The sequence below is a fragment of the Benincasa hispida genome, chromosome 1 (genome assembly GCF_027475165.1).
Source record: "Benincasa hispida cultivar pf3 chromosome 1, pf3_genome.v1.1, whole genome shotgun sequence".
NCBI classification, from domain to species: Eukaryota; Viridiplantae; Streptophyta; class Magnoliopsida; order Cucurbitales; family Cucurbitaceae; genus Benincasa; species Benincasa hispida.
The window spans coordinates 5,877,669-5,903,589 of record NC_143478.1 but is presented as its reverse complement, the minus strand read 5'-3'; the positions used below and the strand labels follow the sequence as shown (position 1 = coordinate 5,903,589).

The 25,921-nt window shown below is 38.5% G+C and overlaps 2 protein-coding genes across 11 annotated transcripts; both read left to right on the top strand.

The window, feature by feature from the left end:
* Nucleotides 1-330: 330 nt before the first annotated feature.
* On the top strand, nt 331-3,509 carry LOC120071761 (Cyclophilin-like peptidyl-prolyl cis-trans isomerase family protein). Its single transcript, XM_039024140.2, has 5 exons — nt 331-463; nt 584-658; nt 1,540-1,701; nt 2,056-2,214; nt 3,061-3,509. The coding sequence occupies exons 1-5, from the start codon at nt 461-463 to the stop codon at nt 3,142-3,144; spliced, it is 483 nt and encodes a 160-aa protein (XP_038880068.2). The 5' UTR covers nt 331-460; the 3' UTR covers nt 3,145-3,509.
* A 13,748-nt stretch (nt 3,510-17,257) lies between these two features.
* On the top strand, nt 17,258-25,383 carry LOC120089050 (SMAD/FHA domain-containing protein). Of its 10 annotated transcripts, XR_016528655.1 has the most exons (15): nt 17,286-17,753; nt 18,023-18,183; nt 18,291-18,394; nt 18,644-18,724; nt 18,927-19,030; nt 19,144-19,230; nt 19,973-20,047; nt 20,404-20,606; nt 21,144-21,345; nt 21,718-21,768; nt 21,879-21,977; nt 22,081-22,140; nt 23,409-23,533; nt 23,984-25,209; nt 25,292-25,383. XR_016528655.1 is itself a non-coding variant. In XM_090312318.1 (14 exons), the coding sequence occupies exons 1-14, from the start codon at nt 17,430-17,432 to the stop codon at nt 25,149-25,151; spliced, it is 2,832 nt and encodes a 943-aa protein (XP_090168444.1). In that variant the 5' UTR covers nt 17,286-17,429; the 3' UTR covers nt 25,152-25,383. The 10 variants fall into 10 exon arrangements, 8 of the variants coding, with proteins under 8 accessions (XP_038902411.1, XP_090168444.1, XP_090168433.1 ...); XR_005485076.2 differs by lacking the exon at nt 19,973-20,047; XM_090312318.1 differs by having other exon boundaries at nt 22,081-22,128; nt 23,984-25,383.
* The last annotated feature ends 538 nt before the right edge of the window (nt 25,384-25,921 follow it).

Genomic DNA, 25,921 nt, shown 5'->3' with positions numbered 1-25,921 from the left:
CTTTTTTTCTTTGCAGCTTCTTCTACTTCTTTCTCCTCACGTTTCTTCTTTTTCTATTATTTCTATATTTTTTTCTTCTGCATTTTTCTTCTTCCTAAGGATCGAAATTAGGAAAAAGAGAAGGAGCGAAAAAAGCAAAGAAGCAAAAAAGAGAATTTGAATGAAGAAAAAGAATAAAAAAATTTACAATTGGATCCGATAAGGAGCGAAAGGAAGAAGCGAGAGAAAGAAATGAGGAGAAGAAATGAAAATTTGTTTGAACTCCAAGCCATGGTCTAGGGATAAAATAGTACTTTCACTAAAAAGTCATTTTTTTATCACTTTTTTTTTAAACTATAGGCCAAATTTCATAGCCCCTCAAAAAGAGACCATCCGTACACATTTACATTTAATTTTCCAATTTGCGTTTTCATTACGATTTTTGGAACCAGAACCGCAAGTTCGCAAAGCAGCTGTGAAAATGGTGGGTATTTTCTCCTGGTCATTCTGTCGAACACCTTGTCTTCTTCTTCTTTCGATTATCTGTTTATGATGGAATTTCATTACGGGCCTCTGAATTCCCTCTTTCCATTTGCGTTCACAGTCTGTTACTTTGCACACAAATCTCGGAGACATCAAGTGCGAGATTTTCTGCGATGAAGTCCCGAAGTCTGCCGAGGCAAGTTCTTCGCTCGTCTTTTCTGCTATTGATTTTACTCCATGTTGCGAAAACTGTTCTAGTTTATGCAAGAAGTTATTGCCTACTATTAAGTGGTAATTTGATTTCATCCATCCTTCATATCCGCCAAGATCATCAGACTTTTCTTAGATTTTCATGGTGGTTAGTCGCGACTAGAGCTTAATTCATCGACATAAAGTGCATACTCAAGGAACTAGGTTGTAATTTTTTGTGAAAACGTCGTTATCAGCGGTTTTATTAGCTTTTGCAACCACTGCATTGCTGAAAGGGCTATCTGCAATTGCATTTAACTAGAAGTTCTACAAAACCTCGAGCATGCAGCTTTTGCTGATGGTTAGAGGTTTATGGCTTGTCATTTTTCTTCTGTTTCACAATATGGTGGGTAATAATCAAGAAATACTAATGTTGAGCATCCCACACCGGAAATATTAATTAATATATGGGCTACTCTTCTTATTCCTCCCATTGCCAATTAGTTTTGGTATAGAAATCTATGATCATGGAATAACTAATGATGATTGTAAGTAGTTTCTTGGCAAATGGCTTGATTGTATCGAGGCAGCCATTTACAGCTAACACTTGATTGACTTCTTTTGAAATATGTCAGTAATGAAAGTTTGGTGCATTTCCTCTTCGTTGTTTCAAATGAATGGCGGCTAGCATAGTTCACCTAACCAGAGTAATATTGATATGCCATATATTGGTGATTACACTGAGGTGTTATTGATGAATTCTCATTGGTCTTAGATTACGTACTTGCTACTTATGTATGTTGGATTGGCTTGGCAATAGATAGTTAGCAAAGTCTTTGGTTTTCAAACTTTCGTGTACTGATGATTCCAATATTCTACTGGGTGTAGAACTTTTTGGCATTGTGTGCAAGTGGTTACTATGATGGAACCATATTCCATCGCAATATCAAAGGTTTTATGATACAAGGTGGAGACCCAACCGGCACAGGAAAAGGGGGAACCAGCATATGGGGCAAGAAGTTTAATGACGAGATAAAAGAGTCACTCAAGGTATGTAATGAGATGTACACCATGTGATGTAGCAGTTTAATTACACTTGAGCTTCTTGGTCTGACTTAAATACAATGGGAGACATGCTTATTCTACAACCTTTGCATTCTTAACCATGCTGGTGAAGCTGAGGTTCAAATTGAAAATTCGATTAGCCTTCCTGTCCCAAGCTGTTAATATATATATATATATATATATATATAGAATGGGGGAATGGGGATTTGAACCTCCAATTTCAAGGGAGGTAATATGTGTCAATTACCACTAAGCTATGCTCACTTTGATCCCAAGCTGTTAATATTATCTAACCTGATTCTTATTCTAAAAGTGACTTTCTCTGTTCTGGTTTTACAGCACAATGCAAGAGGGATATTATCAATGGCTAATAGTGGAGCGAATACGAATGGAAGCCAATTTTTTATAACTTATGCAAAGCAGCCACATTTAAATGGACTATATACTGTTTTCGGCCGAGTGATTCATGGGTTCGAAGTACTTGACATCATGGAAAAGGTACGTTAATTTGGGGAGATTTTTTCCCTCCCTTTTTGCTGCCTCTTCTCCCTCCTATGCACTCAGTGGCTGCCTCGTTCACTAATCCAGCAGTGTTCACTTAAACATGGCCTATGCAAATCAAATTGCATCAGTTTAACCACTTTGAGCTGGTCCTGCATCATCAGTCAAAAGAATGAGTTGCAAATCTAGGGTGTGTCTAAAGTCATGGATTCAGCTTTGATAAGCAGCTTAGCTATGTAGGATAATATGCTTTGGGTTTTTTGACACTGTTGTTAGGTTAAGTAATTAGCTTGGGCAATTAGTTGAATTGCCTATGAGCAGGCCGGGCACTCAATTTTTTTAAAGAAAGCCATTCTGCCTTTCTTTTTCTTTATAAAGAAGTTTTAAATTGTTAGCTAGAGAAGATTCATGCATATTTTGCAGGTAGCTTCTAATGAATGATCTGAAGTATAAATTTAATACTTGTATAGTTTTCAGTTACAGAATTCTTTAGACCTGATTAGACATGTTTTTGTAACCCTTTGATTTTTTATTTTAATTTTTTTAAAATTAAGCCTATGTTTCTCTTTTACCTCTTAATTTCTTGATTTATTATCTACTTTCTCCCAATGTTTTAAAAAATAAAACTAAGTTTTGAAAAATAAAAAAAAAAAATATGTTTTTGAAATTTGGCTAAACCATGATAAGAAATTGAGAGGTAATAAACTTAGTTTTCAGAAAACAAATGGTTACTGGACGGGGTCTTAATGTATCGATGTTTATCTTTTGTACCTCAATTGTTATAAATGTTTACATTCTTAGTATCTGCGTATATGTCTCAAGCTGATGCATTGCTTAGTGCAGACACAAACTGGACCAGGTGATCGTCCTCTCGCAGAGATCAGGCTCAATCGAGTGACGATACATGCTAATCCTCTTGCAGGCTAACCTTGAATTAGCAGTAGTTGAAATGAAGATGAATATTGATGGCAGTCTCAGTATTCAAGTGGCATGAAGCGTTAGTGTTAAGAGCTGCTGTGATCAGCTGTAAGTCAGCTGTAAGCTGTGTAACGAAACAACATGAGAGGTTCGAAATAGAGAATTAGAAGTAAACCATACACAACTAACGGATGGCTTATGGTATCTTCAGAGGTACTACGTTTAACTGCTCCTATAGAATCGATTTCGTGAGGGCATTCTCATGAATTTGATTTTGTATTTTTATCTTTCGGTGTATATTTATTTACACTGGTTTGGTTTTGTGCATCTTGGAGTGTTTGGCATGCAATAAAAGCACAAAGTTGAGTTGATAATTATTGTCTAGAGAGTTAACTCATCTGGAGAGTTAAATTATTTATATTTGGGGTGCAGAGTTGAGTTGGTAATTATTATATATGTTTGGGGTACTGAGTTGTAGGGTTGGCAACGGGGTCGGGATGGGGTGGGGGGAGAGGGTCCCCTGTCCTTGGCCCCGTGGGGGAAATTCCCCCCATCCTCGCCCCCGTCCCCGCTTTCAAGGCAGGGACGGGGGCGGGGATTCTCCATTGGGGGAACGGGGTCCCCGCAGGGCCCATTCCCCGTTTCCCCGCAGGGATTCTCCTATTAATTCTTCGCGGGAAATCCCCTATTAAATCCCTGCAGGGATTCACCATTTTTTTAATTGAAGTGATTTTATTTAAAATTTGATTAATCCACAAAAAATAAACAAATTTTAATAACTAATATATTTAATAAACACAATTTAGAAGCTCATAAATCTATTAAATAAATTTATCGGATTCCTCATTTTTTTAATTCAAGTGATTGTATTTAAAATTTGACTAGTCCACAAAATATAATAGACTCATCTATGAAATAAACACAATTTAAAAACTCACAAATCAATTAAATAAGATTACAACTTAAAATTAAATAAAGTTTGATTAAGGAAGTCAATTAAAGATAAATGTCTTATACAATTAAATAAAGTTTGTTCGTCTTTCTCTCTTCACCGATGACTTCACATTCAAATCTTTCTCCTTTCTTGGCATCATCCCATCCTTAATTGTGAGTATTATTCATTCCTACATTTAAAATGTAATTAACAAATAATGTCACAAAAAAAAAAAAAAAAAGCTAGACTACAAAAAATAAAAAGTGTCATAAGAAAATAATGTTAATCCTTGAGCATACTTTAGTCTTCATTGAGATGGAGCCTCATACTCTTTAATATGGTATCAGAGCTCTCTAAACAAACTTAGGGTTTTGTGAACCTTAGAGTTTGAGAATTTAGAACCCATTTGTGATACGTCTAGGGTTTTGTGGAGAGGTGAGTTTACACTTTTGCTCACAGTTGCCGTCTTCGGTTCGTTAGCCGTCGCTGGAAAAAAAAATGTTGTTTTTTTCGACATTGCCCAGTCCAACGAGGAGCCCAACCGTCGATCTACAAAACCCCAAAGTCCGGTTTCCATCTGACCAGCGCGTGAGGCTCATGCGCCGTTGCTTCATCTTACCATTCGTCCACGCGCCGGTGCGTGTAGGCACGTGTGTCGTCGTTTTTCGTCCGTCTTCTGTGGGTTTCCTCAGTGTTGTTGGCTCTTCTTGGTGGTGTGTTTGTTTGGGACATATAGATATACTCACTGCTTGTATAGACATCTCTTTGGTAAATTAGGGTTTGATTTTTTGCTGTCCGGTGTCTATTTTTTGAGGTAATGGCTGATAAGAAACTAGTAATGTCTGAGATTGTTCATATGGTGTCAAAAGTAACTGAACACAAGTTGAATGGATCCAACAACTATTCATGGAGATCAAATCCAGGAGGTGTTGTTTGCTATTATTATCATAAACCTAGCCATACGAAACATGAATGCAAAAGATTGCTGAATAAGGGTCAGAGGATGCCATCACCCTCTGCACATGTCCCTCTACTCCTGATAATCTTGACAAGTCAATTACGATTTCTACAGAGGAATTTGCTAAATTTCAGCAGTATCAGGAGTCATTAAGGGCATCATCTTCTACTCCCATTACGACCATCGCAGAGACAGGTAACATTTCTAAATGTCTTCTTTCCTCCACGTCAAAATGGGTCATTGACTTTGGCGCTACAGACCATATGATAGGTAACTGTTGACATAAGATGTGGTCTTATACTAAGTACGATTATTCACACTACTCATGGATGGATGGAATGCAAGTTCATGTCCCCGGCGACGACGCCATAAACTTGTTGACTTGAAATGTGGTGAATGTAACGTGCATGCATGATGATGTGCTACAAGCTCATGTTGCCATAAACTTGTAACGCAAAATGTAATCTTATGTTGTGTTGTTGCTCATGCATACTTTATGCGATACTACTTCTACATGTATGTGTTATTAATGAAATGTTTGTAGTATGCTATGCGTTGTCACAAGTTTCCTTGCGCTGGAACCAAGTATAATTCCAACGCAAGTTTCTTAGAGTGATCCGAGGTCGAACACAGGGACTGTTGTCATTAATGTGTTGCATTTGTGATATATGCGACCGGTGTTTACAATTAATAAAGATTGTGTGTTTGTACAGGAAAGTATATTGCGGTAAAGTAAAATTGTGCAGATAAACTAAAGTTGCGTTAATAAAATAAATTGCGATGAAAATAAACCTAAGCTAATGTGATGCAAGATACAAGATACATGATGCTGAGTTCGAAACTGACTGTGAAGTTTATACAAAGGATCGTGGTATGCGATGACAAGTCTTTATGGATGAATCAGAAGGGGCAAGAATAATTAGTACAAACGTCGCAAGTTTGTTAATTGCGTTAAAGATATAACTAAGGTTCCACTTTCCCTTGGCGTACACTTCTCGATGATCGGCTGCGTTCTCATATCTCTATGGTGAAACAGGGATGAACGTGATGAATGCAAGGTTGCTTCCATCTCTGGAAGTACTTCTCGCTTTAGTTAACGCATTCTTTCAACCCTCTCTCGATAGGTGGAATGGCATCTTCACTTCTGCTCTCACAGGTGAAGATGTCGTCTAGCATGCTTTGACTAAACCTAATTATTTCCTTAACCCAATTAATTACTTGCTTAATTCATGCTAATTATCCAAGAGATTAGGAAAACATCGTGGAGAAAGTGAATTACGGATGAACGAAAATAGACAGAAAGATAGAGGTGAAAAAGATCATAACAATTAATACTAAGATTAAGCGTCTGATACATGGTGTGAATGATAAAGATTAAGAAGATGAGTACAAGTGATGATAAAGAGATAGAAACAAATACAGAAGAGTGTCAACGTCTTGACACAGATTTGGACGGTAGTTTTGCTTGCTGTGGAGTGGATGAAAAGAAGAGTTTCCCTCTCAGGTTTGCTCTTCTGGTAGAAGTGACCTTTGTACAGAGCTTCAACGGCGGGGATCGAAAGGATTCTTTGCCCGGAGACTCACCTTTCGGCCTTGTCTCTTAATTTTTCCCGGATCTACTCTAATTAGTCGCTCAACCAGTCTCTCCTTCAGATCAGTATATACATTTTTCTCTGTATTCAAGCATATCTTTTCTCAGTGCAATGGTCGAAGCTATTTATAGGCTAAGCTTTGAATCTTTTCATTGTGGTCCCCACTTTATTATTAAGGCAGTTCCTGAAATGGTAGAGTGAATATTCCTTCTGTTACGCAATCAATCCCGTCAGAAATGCACAACGGTCAGCTGTACACGCGTCAGAATCCTTCACAATTGCGTTGCTCTTTCACATATTTGATCGTTTGCCCGCATGCAATGTTGTTTTTTATTACCGCATGCGGTTGAGATTGTGTGATTGCTTAGCTCTTGATCGATTGTCGCATGCGCTGTCATTGCGTTGATCGTCTATTCATTTATGAATGATGGGTGCAATGCAACGTAGATGTGTTGTTCAGTTTATCTTGAGCCATGAACGCATGCGGTGACTTGATTTTCTGCAAAACAAACTTGAAACATTCTTTTCTACCATCGCAATGGTGTCAGTGGGTGTATTGACGACAATTTATAATTCTTGTATTTCTTAGCTAATTTCTATACAATTGACGCAACTTTCCTTTCTTTTGGCCGCAATATCTAAATAAAACAATATAAATAACTTGTATTTCTACAAGTTATCACACCCCCAAATTTAGATATATGCTTGTCCTCAAACATATCTTCTACTAAGGCAATATTGCTTTATTCCTATCCTAAATTTTGCGTCGATTGGTTGCTCCGAATGCTCCACCTAGACACATTACTTAACATCGCAATTTCTTTCTATCCTTGAAAATTCCTAACAAAGCCCTACTTTATTCTTCTATACCACAAATTTCTGCTAAAAAATGCTTTTCTAGTTTTAAAAAGAATGTTTACCTCTTCTTGTCAAAACAATTTGATACGTCTGGATGCGTTAGGCAAACTTTGCGTCATTTATTTAGAGATTGTTGATCATGGTGACACCCTTCGTTTTGGATTGTTCCCATGGGTGTCATGCGAACATCCAACTATGGTTGTGTGTCAATCTCAACTTTAACTCTTGAATTTCAGAGGAGTTGTCTCTGGTTTATTTTATTTTATTTTTCATTTTTCTCTTTTCATATTGCGTTGTTCTTGGAAACCCACCTTCGGTTTGGCTTGCTCCCATGGGTATCATGCGAACATCCAACTACGAGTAGGCCCCTTTCACAACTTAACTCTTATCAGGTTGGGATTATTTTTGGAGTTTCCTTTGCGCTGACATTGGAGTTTATATGATTTTTTTTTAAAGAATAATGAACGTATTTTTCTCAATGACCGCATCACTTGATCTCATCTGCTCAGACCTTCCCCACCCTCAAATTTAGAGATGCGCAAGGTCCTCATTGCTTTGTTTGGACAGAATAGACAAACAATTAGACAAAATTTCAAAAAGAAGGTTTGAGTAGAGTTTTGAAGGATAAAAGGTAAAGTATTGCTATAGCTACGAATTAACTACGTGTTAGTTAGAAAATACAAAGTGTGGGAAATGTTACTAAGTGTATGCATATTATACATCATGACAGCGCAATGAATAACGCAAAGTAAAAGATCAAGAATATCGCAAATAATGACAAAGGATGATAAAGAAGAGGCTATTGCGTATGGATAGAATTGTTACTTTGTTATATTGGAAATTAACTAAGTATACAAGGAATTATAATTAATGCAATACAAAAAATTTTGCATGTACAAAGAATCAAAGAATTGGCTTCTATACATAGAAAAATAATAAATGAAGTTATAAATAAAAGATTGATCGCAATAAAAAAAATGTAAAGTTATTAAGGAGGAGGAGGTCCTGGTGGAGGATTTTGATGAGGTATGCGAGAAGCTTCTTCGAACTGTAGATGCTGCTAGAGATGTGGAGGCACCATGGGACCATGAAGATACGCTGTCAAAAAGTTAAAGTACTCATGGTTGCGCTTTTTTAGTTGCCTTTGGTTCAGGTGGATCGTGTAGATGTTGTGTTGAATATTGATCATCACCTGCCTTGTCATGGCAACATTGCGTTGTAAATCTTCTACTCACTCGTTTACCGCATCTATTCTCTGGCAGAAGAAGGCCTGTTGTTGGGAGAAGAGTTCTTATTGTTGGGCAAGAAGGGTTCATATATCTGCTAGTTCAGCAGCTAAGTAGGCCATGGTAGGTTGTGCCTACGATGTTTCGCCATCGACGTTTTGGGGTTGGGTAGAAGTGCCTTCACCCAAATTGCATGGGTCATCAACATACAACGGTGGAAGGGGAAGTTGCGGTGATGATGCTGAAGGTGAGGATGGAGCTACTGGATATGCGGTTGGAGAATCAGGGGCAAGGAGAAGGTTAGTGAAATGCTCGGGAAGGGAAGAAGAAGGTTATGCGGGAGGGCTTGAAGGGAGAATTATCAAAGGCAAAGGGTCCAAGGGTTCTGATTCTTGCGTTGGTGAGTCTTGGACTTTCCCTTTTCCTTTGTCATCTTTGCGCTGTTTCTTTAGCTTGGGTTGCTGCGATGCATTTAAATCAATGACGGGCCTCTTCAATGGGAGCAACCTCAAAATCTTGACGTTTATGAGGCCATGAACTTTAGGCATGGGTTCTTCCTCAATGCCTACACCCATTGATAGGCATAATTTGAGATAGTCCATGGGAAGAAATACTGACCTCTTATGTGCCCCACAAAACCTCGAATTTGTTTTGCGATCAACTGGCCCACATCGATTGGAATGCCGCGCGCAATGCAATATGCGGCCATGACTCGATCCCTTGAAATTTTTTTTTCATGGAAGTCGGGATGAGTCGTTGTTTTACCAAATATACCCAAAGTCGTGCCTCGAGAAGCAGTGTCTTAGACGCCAAAGTTCTGATGCCTTTTAATGAAACCGTCCACTTAGTGTCCGGTTGCGTTAACGTTTGCAGCGCATCTTTCATCTACTCTTCAGTAGGATCATCAATGATTTTATTACCCAGCGCATCTGGGTTGCTCTTCATCAAGTATAATTCATTGATGTCTCTTGCACTGAAAGACACCATTTACCCTTTTATGGTCACCACATCCTTGGTGCCATGTAGCCGTCCGTTGTAGAAGTTGTGCACTACCTTTGGAATGATGATGGCTGTGCACTGGCAAAATGTTTCCCATCCGTGCTCCAATACAACGCTTATAATCAGGTCTGGTAGTGTCGTTGGTGTGGGGAAAAATCCCATCTCCATCAGCATATCATCGTTTTCTCTCTTCTTTGATGGAAGCCCTTTAGCTAATGTGGGTCGCTACTTTCTACAACTTCTTTGCCCTTTTCTTTGTTCAACGCAAGGCAAGATTCTTGCCTTTGTTTCCTTTCCCTTGCCTTGCGTTGTTCCTCTTTCTCCAGTTCAGCAAGTTCCTTGCCCTTCTTCTCTCTTATGCGCTGAACGTTTACTCGACGTTTTCTCTCATTTTCCTCTTTCTTCTTCCTTTCTTCTTCTTCTTCTTCTTTCTCTTCTTCTTCAATTTCTTTTTCAAACTGCTCGGAGGCCAGCAAAATGTACTGTTCCTCTTCGAGCCTTTTCCTTTCTTCTTCTGTCGAAATCTCATTGTTGCGGCGCACCTCTTCATCTTGTAATTTTCTTCTTCGATTACCTTTTGCGATGATTAGCTTTGCTCGTAACATTTTCTCTTGCTTCTCTTCCTTCTCCTTTCTTCTCCTCTCCTGCTCTTCTAACGCATCTATCAAAATTGGAGGGTCAATGATTGACCCTTGTGGCGCATTCTCTTTGCGACGCCGTGTCAAAGGGGTTACATCTACATTTCTCCTTCATCAGTCGCAACCATTTGCGGTGTTTCAGGTTGCACTGATTCTCTTAGTTGCGCTGATTCCCCCTTGTCCTCCCTGACGGAGGTGGATTCTCCGTCCAGCTCTAGGCTCTCAGCCCTCTTTCTCCTTTCTTCCTCATTCTTCAGGCGCCTTTCTTCCCGTCTACGATCTTTCTTCTCACCCGTCCTCCTTTCCTTCTCCTTGATTGGATGGGCTTCCTCATCTCCTTCAGACATCTTCTCTTTGATCTTCTTTTTCTTCTTCTTCTTTTCAGCCACTTCAAGCTGCTTTTCCGCCGCCACTTTCTCCAAAGCGACCCTGATGGGTACCTCATAGGATTCTGCATTAGCAGTTTCCTTAGGATCCAAGAGTGTCAGAGCGCTTCTCTTTGATGCCTCCTCCATCTCCTCCTCTAAAGGCAGTGGTTGGTTCACAACCTCAGCTTCGGGCAATCCTCCTCTTTTCTCCAAGTTGCTGAGAATGCTCCCAAACACCTCCTTATCGTCCTGTCTCTTCTTTTCACTCTCAGAGGATAATGTTAGGAGTGGGGTGCTTTCAGAACTCTGCCCCCTTTTGAACTGGAGTGGCCTGGCTGCTAAGGGATTTCGCCAGGGTCTTTCGGTGACTCGAAGGATGGGGTATGACTGGGCGGCAAGATGACAGCTGGCTGCAAGGAATGCCGCCTCTCGCATAGAGAGTTGGGCTTTCGAGGGTGATGAAGGTAAAGAAGATGGTTGGGGAGACTGGTCCGCCATGGATGCTAGAGTAAAAGAACTGGAAAATTTCTTTAGGGTTTTGGGAAGGAAGAAAGTTTGGTATGCAAAGCTCTAGGGTTTCTGTTTGCAAAATGAAGCAAGTAAACGACCTAAGATGAAGAGACGGAATTTATAGGTTGAGCCTTGATGGCCCAACGCAAATTCTACGGTGGCAGGCCTCGAGATACTAAAAAAGCCTGCCGTCGCTTGCCTCACATTTATGAAGTTGCAGAGTCATACGTTCTTTCATCTGCAGATTCATCATGTCCTTGGAAGTTGAAGCGATTAGACTTATCAATTTGCAAAAAGAATTTTCTTTGGTGTTTTATTCGGATGGGCGCAAGGTTAAGAATCAACGCAATGAATCCATCAACACAAATGCATCTTTGCAGAGGACGGGCAACAACGCATGTATCCCCGCAACACACCCCTTAACTCAACGCATTTTTTGAGGATGGGCGCACGGTATTTCTACCAGCACAACACTACCTCAACATAGTGTATTTTTGCTAAGGACGGGCAAAGAACACATACGAATGCAACACACCCCTCAACGCAATGCACTTGAGTTGGATGAACGCAAATTGTATCTTGTTGGTACAAGATGCACCCATCATCGCAATGCATACCGAGTGTTGATTGTTTATTATTATTATTATTATTCTTTTTTTTTTTCATCAACGCAAGTCACACGGACCTTGCGGTAATAATTCTCTTCTTATTATACAATCATTCACCAATTTTTAAGAATAACGCATTTAATACAGAAAAGTAAGGAATATAAAGAGAACATGGAAATAAACGCAAGAGAATTAAATGAAGCATAAACTAATAAAGCAATAAAAACAAATTGAATGAAGCAATAAATGACAAAGTTCGTAAAGCAATAAATTCAAAAAGCAAGTAAACATAGGATTCAGAGATATGGATCGGAAGATAGCTTTTCATGATGAACGCAATCCACACCTCCGCAAGCGGTCCAACTTGCCTGCTCAATGTCTTCAAGGACATTGCTCCTTCCCGTGAGATCCAGGGGCTTCGGAATTGCTCGATAACGTTCCAGGTGTTCCATTACGTAACTCGAATGCCAGCTGCCCTACTTGAATCTCCAAATTTCCGATTGAAGACGCCTGCGCCTGCATCACCGCATCATTTTTATCCATGTATTGCTTGAGCAGGGACTCCAATGAATTACTAGAGGTATTAGAGGAGGATGGTTGATGTTGCGGTTGTCTCTATTGCCCTTGATTCTGGTTTTGGTGAAAAGGTGGAGGGTTTCCTCGATTCCCTGAGTTGCTATTCTGATGGTTACTTAGTTATGATTCCCTCCCCAACCGAAATTAGGGTGATTCCTCCAACCAGGATTATATGTGTTGCGGTAGGGATTGTTCTAGATAGCATATACTCGCTGCACATTCGATGGGCACATTTCCACTGCATGGCCTCCTCTACAATTGACGCAACTGATTATGGCCACTTGTGCCCGCGCATTGGGTTACGCTGATCCCTGGGAGAGGGCCCCTTAATTAAGCGCCATTGACTGGAGGATAGAGGTCACTGCGGCCAAAGTCGTCATTGTCTCAGCAGGGACAATGGCAGTATCATTTCTTCTTCTTTCGGAGCCTCTTCCTCCGTACCTGTCATCAACCCAGTCATCCATATTCCGCGAGATGCGGTCAAGGATGACCTTGGCCTCAGTGTATGTTTTATCCATAAAACCTCCTGTCGCGGAGGCATCAGCAACAACCGGCGTTGATCTATTCAGGCCATTATAAAATGTTTCCATCAGGACGCAATCGGGTATCCCGATATGCGGACAATTCTTCACCAGTCTTCTGAATCGCACCCAGGTGGTGCTAAAGGTCTCGTTATCCATCTGTTCAAAGTTTAACACGTCCTTCCGTCGTCTTGCGTTGACTGCCGGAGGGAAGAATTTCTTCATAAATCGTTCAACCAACTGATCCCAAGAAGTTATTTCATTTGGCTACAGTGAATGGGCCTACCTCTTAGCCTCATCCCTTAAGGTGTAAGGGAAGAGGATAGTCTGATACCTTCTGGGGTAACGCCAGGTATAGAGAAGTTACCACACGTCTCGACAAATCTGGTCAAATGGGCATGTGGGTCTTCACCTTGCAGACCACAAACTGCCCCGCATTCTGAATCATTTGGAGGATGACCGATTTAATCTCGAATCTTGTGTTCTCCACAACTATCGGCCTTTAAATTTTGGGTGAAAAATCATACAGATTGGGCGCCGTGTAGTTCCTCATCGGGATGTTATGGTCAACCTCAAGAAAAATAGGATCTTGCATTAGCCTTCCCACCCCTTGATTTACCTCGGGTGCTACATCATCATTGCTATTATCTGCCATGTTGGCTCTCTTTCGCCTTGCTCGATTCTTGCGTGCCCTTGCGCGAAATGTACACTCGATCTCTGGGTCAGCCTCAAATTCTGGATCAGTTCCAGTACTCATAAACCGTTAGACTGCTCTCCGCGATAAGCAGCCAGTACAAAGAGATCTGTCCTGTAAAATATCACAAACGTACTCAACAATAACCGTTACCAATCCCCGGTAACAGCGCCATAAACTTGTTGACATAAGATGTGATCTTATACTAAGTACGATTATTCACACTACTCATGGATGGATGGAATGCAAGTTCATGTCCCCGGCAACGGCACCATAAACTTGTTGACTTGAAATGTGGTGAATGTAATGTGCATGCATGATGATGTGTTACAAGCTCATGTTGCCAAAAACCTGTAAGCAAAATGTAATCTTATGTTGTGTTGTTGCTCATGCACACTTTATGCGATACTACTTCTAGATGTATGCGTTATTAATGAAATGCTTGTAGTATGCTATGCGTTGCCACAAGTTTCCTTGCGCTGGAACCAAGTATAATTCCAACGCAAGTTTCTCAGAGTGATCCGAGGTCGAACACAGGGATTGTTGTCGTTAATGTGTTACATTTGTGATATATGCGACCAGTGTTTACAATTAATAAAGATTGTGTGTTTGTACAGGAAAGTAAATTGCGGTAAAGTAAAATTGTGCAGATAAACTAAAGTTGCGTTAATAAAATAAATTGCAATGAAAATAAACCTAAGCTAATGTGATGCAAGATATAAGATACATGATATACATGATGCTGAGTTCGAGACTGACTGTGAAGTTTATACAAAGGATCGTGGTATGCGATGGCAAGTCTTTATGGATGAATCAGAAGGGGCAAGAATAATTAGTAAAACGTCGCAAGTTTGTTAATTGCGTTAAAGATATAACTAAGATTCCGCTTTCCCTTGGCGTACACCTCTCGGTGATCGGCCGCGTTCTCATATCTCTATGGTGAAACAGGGATGAACGTGATGAATGCAAGGTTGCTTCCATCTCTGGAAGTACTTCTCGCTTTAGTTAACGCATTCTTTCAACCCTCTTTCGATAGGCGAAATGGCATTTTCACTTCTGTTCTCACAGGTGAAGATGTCGTCTAGCATGCTTTGACTAAACCTAATTATTTCCTTAACCCAATTAATTACTTGCTTAATTCATGCTAATTATCCAAGGGATTAGGAAAACATCGTGGAGAAAGTGAATTACGGATGAACGGAAATAGACATAAAGATGGAGGTGAAAAAGATCATAACAATTAATACTAAGATTAAGCGATTGATACATGGTGTGAATGATAGAGATTAAGAAGATGAGTACAAGTGATGATAAAGAGATAGAAACAAATACAGAAGAGTGTCAACGTCTTGACACAGATCTGGACGGTGGTTTTGCTTGCCGGCGTGTGGAGTGGATGAAGAGAAGAGCTTCCCTCACAAGCTTTCTCTTCTGGTAGAAGTGAACTTCGTACAGAGCTTCAATGCCGGGGATCGGAAGATTCTTTGCCCGGAGACTCACCTCTCGGCCTTGTCTCTTAATTTGTCCCGGATCTACTCTTATTAGTCGCTCAACCAGTCTCTCCTTCAGATCAGTATATACACTTTTCTCTTTATTCAAGCATATCTTTTCTCAGTGCAATGGCTGAAGCTATTTATAGGCTAAGCTTTGACTATTTGCATTATGGTCCCCACTTTATTGTTAAGACATTTCCTGAAATGGTGAAGTGAATATTCCTTCTATTACGCAATCAATCCTGTCAGAAATGCACAACGGTCAGCTATACACGCGTCAGAATCCTCCGCAATTGCGTTGCTCTTTCACATCTTCAATCGTTTGCCCGTATGCGGTGTTGTTTTTTATTACCGCATGCGGTTGAGATTGCGTTGATCGCAGCTCTTGATCGATTGTCGCATACGCCGTCATTGCGTTGATCGTCTATTCATTTCTGAATGATGGGCGCAATGCGACGTAGATGCGTTGTTCAGTTTATCTTGAGCCATGAACGCATGCGGTGACTTGATTTCCTATAAAACAGACTTGAAACATTCTTTTCTACCATCGCAATGGTGTCAGTGGGTGTATCGACGATAATTTATAATTCTTGCATTTCTTAGCTAATTTCTATACAATTGATGCAACTTTCCTTTCTTTTGGCCGCAATATCTAAATAAAACAGTATAAATAACTTGTATTTCTACAAGTTATCAGTAACCCAGAACAAAAGAATCCTAGAGATCTGGAAATGGAAACCAAAAAATCCAAGAAAGAAACCTAATAAGGAAATTGAAGCCCACAATTTCATTGAACAAAAGAAACCCTACCAATCTAACATGCATGGAACAATAAAATATGAGTAGAAGACAGATCCAAAACCCATTAAAAAAATTCCAAAAAAATAGATATGAATAAAGAACTCTAAAGAAAAATAGATATGAATAGAAAAAGCTCCAAAAAGAAGTAGGCCTAAACAAAAAACTTCAAAAAAACAGAACTGGAAAAAAAAAACTCCCAAAAGAGTAGATATGAACAAAAAATCCCAAAAAAATAGACCTGAACAAAAAACTAACAAAAAAAAAAAAGTAGATATGAACAAAAAACTTCAAAAAACAAAAGAGAAAAAAGAAACTTATTTGGATCTACGACAAACAACCATATCTTCTAAACAAATCATACAAAAAGAGAAAATCGGAGGAGACAAAGAAGACGGACCTGACAGACGAAATAGAGATAAAATGGAAGAGATAAGAAAGGGAGAGAGAGAAATGATATGGGAAAATTAAAACGAGAGTAATTAAAAATGATAGAAAAATCATGTTGAAGGGTAAAAGAGTGGATTATTAAAACCACCATTTTTTTATCGGTCAAACAAACATCGAGTGGACTTAAAAAACCTATTCAACCCAATTCACTTAGACTGCCAAACACATCTATTTTAAACTATTAATTGAATCATTGATTAATCGAAAATAAATGATAGTATTGATGAGAAAATAAAATAAAAGTAATATATAGAGAGAGAAAACAGAAAAATCAAGAATATTCTCGTTATCACTTAAATGAAAAAAGGGAAACGGTGAAAAAGAGAGGTGCAAAAACTGGGTTTAAAAAACAAAAATGTAACTACCACATGGCACGATAAAGATGGCGACATAGTGGTCTGCAGAGGCTTGATGGTGAGCAGGTAAGATTTGCTCATTCTACTCCCCATACACAAATAATTATTACCCATAGATAATTAAGGTACACTTGGAGTAAAAATTATTATCAAAATATAATAACCATCTTAAAAATTATTTCAAAACCTCTAATTAGCTACAGTTAATATTGTTTCAAATCCTCAATTTGCTATCGTATTTACTATTTATTATAGTTTTTACTATTTTACATTAATCATTTTTTTTATTCATTTCCGTGTTTACTATTTTATTCTCAAACTAAATTAGTTTATATCTCAAACGCATACTATTATAATCCAAACTAAAATAATTTACACCTCAAAAGCAAACTATCGTAACCCAATTATAATAACTAACTTATTGTCCAAACCGTCCATTTATTATTCAATTCAAAGTGATCTGAGGTGATTTTTAACCTAATTTGGTAAGAGGAAAAGAAGTCTCTCAAAAAAAAAAAAAAAAAAGAGAGAGGAGGAAAAAACAAGAGAAACGTAACCGGGAGAGCAGGGTAAGCGGTAAAGTGTGAGACAGTGAGTGGCACAGTTGAGCTTGTTCCGGACGCTACGGAACATGTAATTTCTAGGGTTTCAAAATCCCCGCCAAAACTCTCCTTTTCAGTCTCACTCTCCATCTCCATCTCTCAGAATCACATCAATGGAGGGCGAAGATGCTAATCATGAAACCACCCCCAGTCCTCCCAAATCCAATGCATTACCTAATGATGCCACTGGCTCCCAAACAAGCTCCTTTCACCCTCCTCCTCCGCCTCCTCCTCCTCCTCCTCCTCCTCCTCCTGCTCCTGCTCCTGCTCCTCCTCTCAACTCTGCAGATGAAACGCGCCCCAACAAGCCATTGACTCCTCGGGAATTCATTCTCGCAATCGCCTCCAACATTGCTGCCCACCCCCTGCAGAATTTCGATTCTAACGTTTGGGGCGTTCTCACTGCCATTTCCCCCAATGCCCGTAAGCGCCAACAGGTTTTTTTTTTCAGACCCTTCTCACTGTTGCTTCTAGTTATGGTTTTCTGATTCTGGTGTTTCATCTTTCACTGCACTATGATAATTTATTTTTATTTTTATTTTTTATCTTCTCGACATTCCTTAGGTAATGTTGTATTTAGATTCTCTCAATTTTGTTTTCAACTTTTGTGGTGGGATGTGCGATTTACAGTTAGATGAGGGAGAATTGCGGGTAGTTGAACCTAACCATGTGAACTTTGGCTGATGGAAACTTGTTTGAAAACCAGGGTATAAATATTCTTTTAACTGATGATGAACACTGCCTCGGTCGATTGGCGCCAGATAGTAGATACCAGTTTGACTCTAATTCAGTCAGCGGAATACATTGCAGAATTTATAGGAAGAGCACCGAAGATGCCGGTCCATCAGTTTTCCTTAAAGATACAAGGTGGTTGTCTATTGCCAAGTGTCTCTTGTTATTCATCTACTTTTGCTCGCACATTATTAATGTTATCCCTCATAAGACTTACAACGTCTTTATCATTTTATGTGCAGCACAAATGGAACATATATAAACTGGGAGAGGTTGAAAAAGAACAGTCAGGAGGCTAAAATCTGCCATGGGGACATCATATCACTTGCTGCAGCTCCACAGCATGGTTACTTAAATTTTCATTTTTTACTAACATGGTTATACTTGCATTTAGTTGGCATAGCTCTTACCACCGCAGTTTTATTCATAACATAGAATTGATTTGTCCTTGTATAGTAAATTATTTCACTACCCATCCCTTTCTTCTTTTATTTCTGCATGAAAGTTAGTTTAAAAATGGTTGTGTGTTAATTCAAGGTGACATCATTCAATAGTCACTGATCACTTTTTTTCCTCCCCTGCTACATATTTTCAGCGGTCGCATTTGCATTTGTCTATAGAGAGGTGGCTGCATCTACTTCATCATCAGGTGGTGGATCTGCAAAAAGAAAAGCAGGTTAGGATATAGTGAAGGGGAAAGTATATGTTTTCCCGGTTTACATGTAATTATTTGGTGGTTGAAAGGAAAAGTATAGGAAGCTTGGAAAGTAATTTGCTTGTAGTGTGCTTCCTGATATAGTTTCTTTACAGGTTGAATGTCAACTTTGATGTAATGCAACTGACGTAATATTTGCACATTGTTGTTACCCGTTGTACAGTGGATTCTGTTGCTGAAAACAAAAGGTTAAGAGGTCTTGGAATTGGTGCTCCTGATGGTCCAATATCTCTTGACGATTTTCGAAGTCTTCAACGATCAAATAAGGTATTGTTCTTCTTCAGGGTCTTTTATCACGATGTTCATTTTCATTGTCCTTATTGATCCCTAATTCTGTCAAATGTTTACTAATTATTTTTGTCCTATGTTTTCATATGTAGGAGCTTAGGAAGCAGCTGGAGGATCATGTGCTTATAATAGATTCATTGCGTAATGAAAATCGTGTATCCGTGGAGCACCATGAACATGTATTTAGACTTCTGTCACTTAGCTCTCCTAGTATGCCATACTTACTTGAATGCATGTGGTTGGTTGTTAGTGGGTTTTTTTTTTTTTTTTTTTCCCTTTTGGGGGGTGGTGGTGAATGTATGAGGTTGATTGCCCATCTGATGGAAGGAAACTTTTAGAGCTTTTACAGATTTCTCGCTTAAGGTGGTGTATTAGCATATAGCATGTATTAAATGTGAAAGTTATCATACTTTTTATTAAATCACAATAACTTACAGAAAAAATATCACATCAGATATGGGGTGGAAGGATTCACAATGTCTTAGCCGTCGGGCGATGCTCATGTTATTATTTTGAATCACCCAAAATTTTAGGAGTGGATGGTGTAGTTAAAGGTTCGTTCATCCTTTCTCAGTTTCTCCTAGGTCTGGACAAGCTTCCCATTCTGAGATGGTATTTTTGTTTCCAAATCTTGTAACCTAGTGCCCAATAAATACAAATTGTATGAATTAGTTAGTAGCCTACCCTTGTTGCTGAAAAGAGCATGATAGATAGGTACTTCCAGATCTTCTATGTTGGCATATTATTATTATTTTTTTTAGGAGTAGAAAGTGATTTTAATGCTTTAGATGTTGTTATTTCTAGACTTTCTCCTGTTAATGCTTTAGTTATTAACACAAGTCACAAAAGAGTTTTTCCGTCCACCCATATCCTTATATTTTTGTAAATTGATGACAAAAATGGTCTGATTCTTTTGTATAGAATAGTAGTTGCAGTGTTTTAAAAAGCGGAGGTGCAAGATGCAGGTTTTGGTCAAGGCAAGGCTCCCAAAATAAGGCACGCCTTTTGTGAAACCCCAAGACTCCAAGCTCTGGACCTTGGGGCTTTTTCATTATTTTTTAAAAAATAGTAATAATTAGGGGGTTTTCTTCTTTATTAATTTTAAAATATTCAAATTTACTAAGCCTAAATGCAAAATTTTTGATGTTCAGGGGTCTTTTTTTATATTTCCATTTCAACTATGTTTTCTCTTCTTCATGTAGTACTTTTATATAGTGTGCCTCAAAAAAAAAAAAAAAAAAAAGGCCCATGCAAGGTTATTGCGCTTTATTGCACCTTGAGCTTTAAAAAACACTGAGTAGTCAGTGGTTTATTGCACCATATGATAATGAATTGTGTCTTAATTCTTGTAGGAGTTGAAAAAGCTTAAAGAGTCCATATCAAAATCTTTTGAAGATCAGATCATTAAGTTGCAGCAGTTGATTGACAATGAACATAAGGAGCTTGGGGAGGTTCAAAGAATATCTTCCGAACAAAAGCATGTTATAGAAGATCTTCAAGAAAGACTCAGTGCTACTGCTCAGTCATGTAATGAAGCAAATGAAATAATAAATAGGTATCATATTTATTTATATCTGAATTGAGTTGTTTGAAATTTCATTTACTCCATCAGTATCAATTAGTTTAGGATTTTTAGTTGAAACCAAAAAAATTGTTGTATATAATTACTCTTGTCACCAATTTTAACTCATTTATGCTGTTAAGTTCATCTTGTTACTTGAGTGGCAACCCATTTATGAATCATGGAAATCCTACTATATATCTGTAAAGATTTTATTGGGATCCAATAATTCTGTGGGATGATTTACACATATGAGATGTGCAGATCTACAAATTAGAGAGATTCCCCAACTGTTGATAATAAAAAAAATCAAAGGGTTAGGCACCTGCCACTTTTCTTCCTACTTACTATCACATATTAGTGATCAACTTTCCAGATTTAGTTTGTTTCAATGTGTTCAAAATTTTTGGTTGTTGGTGGAAGCTGATCCTCTTCACATTGCTGGAAGTGAAGAACGTAAAAGTAACCTCTTTCGTTTTGCATGATATGAGAAGACATAGTTATAGTTATGTTCCTGTTACTTTCTTACAGCCAGAAGACATCTTTAAGCGAGTTGAAGGTTCAAATTGATGAAGAACGTGATCAGAGACGAGAAGAGCGAGAGAAGGCTGCTGCAGATCTGAAGGCAGCTGTACAGAAAGCTCATGCAGAGGCTCAAGATGAATTAAAACGCCTTTCTGATGCTGCCTCAAAGCGCGAAAGAGAACAACAAGAAGTAATCAATAAACTTCAGGTTCGTTTTTTATTTTATTATTTTTCTGGTGATTCATTGTTTAAGGAAATTTTGTAAAGTGTCCCTTTACAATCTATCTGATCTTTGAGTGGAGTAGAGTGGATCTGTCTTATGCATACTTATAACTTATCATGGTTCAATATATAAATTTAGTATATTCCTCTGATCTTTTGAAATATACTTCTTGAAAGAAATAGGATAACATTTCAGGAAGAGCATAGGATTGGAGGGAAATGTGTGGAGTTTATAATTTTTGGGACTTCTTTTGGGAGATATTCTTCTGAAACAGTTCTGTAGTCATCGCCTCTCTAATAAAATGCATTTTTTAATCCGTTGGATATTTTTTCCCCACATTTCTTTATCATCGACCAGGAAGGTGAGAAAGAACGGTGTTTGCTGGTGGAAACATTGCGGTCCAAGTTGGTATGTATATTATTAAATGACCCTTATCATCTATTTCCTTTTGAGCCATTTGACTGTTTAAGATTTGATCATATCTCTGTTGCTTTACTTAGCTGCGATATCAATTGCAGGAGGAGACTAGACAGAAATTAGTCATGTCGGACAATAAAGTTCGCCAGCTAGAATCTCAACTTGGTGAAGAGCACCTATCCTGTATGAATGAAAGAAAAGTAATGCTGTTGCATTTTGATTATGTTATTTAATTTATATACTAGAACTAAAACTGCAAAAAGATTCTAATGCCTTTTATATGGTAATGTTCAATTGGAGCAGAAAGTTGAAGAACTTGAACGTGGAATAAAAGAACTGCAGAAAGAGCTTGTGAGTGAAAAGGTAGTTTTAATTTGTGTTCTTGACAGAATTGATTTCAACTAATGGGATCACTGCCTATGTGGAACTTTGTTCTTTCTCATTTTTCTCAAGGGTTGTGCTGAAATAGTGTATTTCAGGCATAAATTTATATGTGGTGAGTGAGGAAAATATTCCTTGAATTTTCTTCCAAAAGAAATAAAAAGATGGTGCAGTAGTAACTTTTTATTTTCGAGTTTTGGTTCGGTAAAGCTAAGCTACTCAAGAATTTCTCTTCGAGAAAAGCTTAGTGATTTTGACTAAGATTTTCAAATTTGCTGCTCGATTGTTTTGGTTGGTTGAGTTCCTTTCCCAATCGCTTTCTAGTTTTTCTGCATGTTTTTCTAAGAGGGCATCCTTGAAAGAAAACACGTACCTTGGTTGATTTCGTAGATCTTCTAGAAGAAGTGAATCAAAGTAGCTTTTGTGGAGGAGGAAAAATTTCTCTTTTTTGTGGGATCATTGATATGGTTTTTTTAAATTCCTCAACTATGTAATTATTCCAATTGCTGAATAACTGCGAATAAGTTACAGGAAATTCAAAAGAAAAGATCAACATTAAGAAGAAACCGGGTCTCAAGATCTACAATCCTTCATGGGAACTCAAATTCTCAAGGAAAGATCTTTAAAATGCCCCTGGTTTCTTCATAAGTCAAACCACTAACTCGTTTCATACTGCCTCTTCATGCCAAATGGCAAATTGCAGCTTTGTAATGCCTTGAATATTATATCTCTCAAGACATTCCTTTGACTCTGCGGTCCTTCTCCCAAGCCCCTACTCCCTTTCCACTGCCAAACATTTTTGTAGCTGAATTTGTAGAAATACGATGGGAAAATTTGAAATTGATATAAATTTTGCAGCTGCTATTTGGACTAATCTACTCGTGACCGTTACTTATCTTCTAATCTGCATTCTTTTTTTACCTTAACCAGGATTGCTGGCCTGTTTTTGCGTTCCCCTTTTGCATTCTTTGATTATTCTGGACTGAAGCTGGTTTTCATATAAAAAGGAAATTTCTTGTACTTTGTTTTGTTTTTGTTTTTCTTTTCTTGTTGAAAAGAAAAGCAGTCTGAATGTTATTTTTCATTTGGGTTTATTTTCTGGTGAAGAAACTTTCTTAAGTACATTTGTTATATACCTTTCCTTTTCATACTAATATGTTTCTAAAAAAAGCTTTGCTTAATTGCACAAACTTTTGCAAAGAGTTTGCACTTCTCACATTCTTAATCTGAGGTTTTCCTACTGTCGGTAGCAGGGAGCAAGAGAAGAGGCTTGGTCTAAGGTATCATCTCTGGAACTTGAAATAAATGCTGCAATACGGGATCTTGATTTTGAGAGGAGGAGGCTAAAAGGTGCTAGGGAAAGAATTATGCTTCGGTGAGAATTTCTTCAGCCAACATATGATGTATTTACTTCTGTTTAAATCATAGCATTGTTCACATGATTTAAAAGATGTTAAATGGGTGAGCAGCTGAGCTTTAAGACCTCTTTCATAATACAGAGATCTGGTGGACGTCCTTGAACAATCCTCTTGATAAGGTTGAATGAATGTTGATTATACAAGTTTGAAGTCGGTTTTTAGTAATCTGCGTGCTTACCTTAATTAATCTAGTATTCTTGGTGGATGTGTTGATATTCTAATTGCCCGCTATTCTAGTAACTGCTGGTGTGTTCATCAACTAATATCCGAAATTGTTAATCTCCATTTGATAATCTGAGCCGTTATCTCTTCTTCTAGCTAATTTGTTGTGCTATTTCAATTTTCTTCTCTTTAGTATTTTAGTTCAATAGTGTTATTTACTATATACATTGCATAAATGTATGCAGGGAAACACAGCTACGAGCATTTTATTCTACCACCGAAGAAATTTCAGCTTTGTTTGCCAAGCAGCAGGAGCAATTGAAAGCAATGCAAAGGACTCTAGAAGATGAAGAGAATTATGAAAACACTTCATTTGATTTTGATCTCAATGTGCCCCCTGAGCCTGCAAATGGAAATTTACTTGGAGAAAATGTACGGATGAACTATTGTAACAAATCTGCCAAAGCTAGTTCGGCTATGTCAGCTCAGAGATTTGAGCCAGTCCAAGGTGAGACGTCTGCTGACGAAGCCAGCACTGAACAGCACGACTGTGATTTCAGAAGTCAAGAATGTCAAAATACTCAAGAGGCAGAATTCACAAGTGCTGATGCTGGTGTTAAGGGAGGTTTTGGTTCTGACATTGATGGCGTTGGCACAGCTCCTGTTTTGGAAGGAGACATAGTTGGGACTGAACGGGTTCTTGAAACGGAAAGTCCTGGAGTTGATGGTGATCGAACCATGGATTTCAACAAGGGTATGACCTTAGCAGGGGAAACAATGTGTTTTGATGATGAAGGTTGTGCAGGAGAGACGGATGAGCAGGCTAAGACGGTTCATCAGGAAGCTTATTGTCGGTCTCAGACAAATCAAACATGTGATGCTGTCGATGCAATGGAAGACACTGAAGCTGGTGGAACAGTCAGAACCGCAGACCTCTTAGCTTCCGAAGTTGCTGGTAGCTGGGCTTCCAGTACTGCACCATCCGTTCACGGTGAGAACGAGTCTCAAAGAAGCAAAAGCAACGAGGAAGAAGGTGGTGGAGCTCTTCATGACTCGAACAGCCAGGTTACAGGGAGTCAAAGTACTCTTTTCAAGCCCGTTGCAACAAAATGGAACTCTGAGCATCAAACTTTAACCGAGATGATCAGAATAGTTGCTCCTGAATCAAAACAGTTTTTCCGCTCTACGAAGGATGGTCCCGAGGGGGAAGAGGACACTGCATCTGGCTCAGATACAGAAAATTGCTCAGATAATGATGACAATGCGAATGATAATAATGAAACCAAAGCCAAGGAAGGGAGAGTCTCAGATTCAGAAACTCAAGGAGTCGACGTCGATGTAATGGATCCAAAACCAGACGATCCAATGGATGAAGATGATGATGATGATACGCAAGAAGATTCTGTAGGATGAAATTTGAAGAGGCTGAAGCTGTAAATATGGTGACATTCTGTTCTCGTATCTTCTTGAGGTATCTTTACATGCGTCCATGTAAGATAATAATATATCCATTATGTAAATATCTTAATTTTATTTTCATTTTTTCCCCACAGCTATTCTGGACTGAGATTGTTAGCAGTGAATATGATTAAATGCTGTGTAATGTAGATGATAATGAAGCTCATGAAAGTAGTAAGTTTTCCTATGACTTCTTTCATGGGTACCATATTCCTAAAATCGTTTAAATAGAAGCCTCTACAAATGACCCCAAAGGGGATTGGGGATTCTATACCGTATCTAAATTAGTTTATACCACCATACTTTGCAACCTGATTCCAGAACATTCAATTGTCAAGATTTGTAAGACTTTAGTAGCTCGAGTGGAAACCTAGTATTTCAAAGTGCTGCCTTCTTTGGGTTGAAAGGTGAGATATTATTAAGTCGTAAATTTTGTTGTCAATCTTAAACCTTTACTCTTATTTGATTTTAGTCTCTATAATTAATGTCGGTAAGATCATATAGCCACTTCAATTGAAATTGAATCTCGAAATTGAATTTTTAGCTCAATCGTCTTTCGAACTGTCATCACTTAAGATTAAGAAATGGAATGTGATTTAGAAGCTACAATATTCCTTTGCCCTCAGATCCAAGAACTAAATCAATCATTGCTTCTTTGAAAGTAATTTGGCTTAGAATAATACCCAAAGAGCACTTGGAGCTAGCAATGCATCTCATGGATTTGC

Coding starts and splice junctions, on each gene's coding strand:
- LOC120071761 (XM_039024140.2), top strand. Junction 659..1,539: donor AAGTCCCGAAGTCTGCCGAG/GCAAGTTCTTCG, acceptor TACTGGGTGTAG/AACTTTTTGGCATTGTGTGC. Junction 2,215..3,060: donor TACTTGACATCATGGAAAAG/GTACGTTAATTT, acceptor TGCTTAGTGCAG/ACACAAACTGGACCAGGTGA.
- LOC120089050 (XM_090312283.1), top strand. CDS start 17,430: ATGGAGGGCGAAGATGCTAATCATGAAACCACCCCCAGTCCTCCCAAA. Junction 18,395..18,643: donor TGCTGCAGCTCCACAGCATG/GTTACTTAAATT, acceptor ACATATTTTCAG/CGGTCGCATTTGCATTTGTC. Junction 20,048..20,403: donor GGCAAGGCTCCCAAAATAAG/GCACGCCTTTTG, acceptor TAATTCTTGTAG/GAGTTGAAAAAGCTTAAAGA.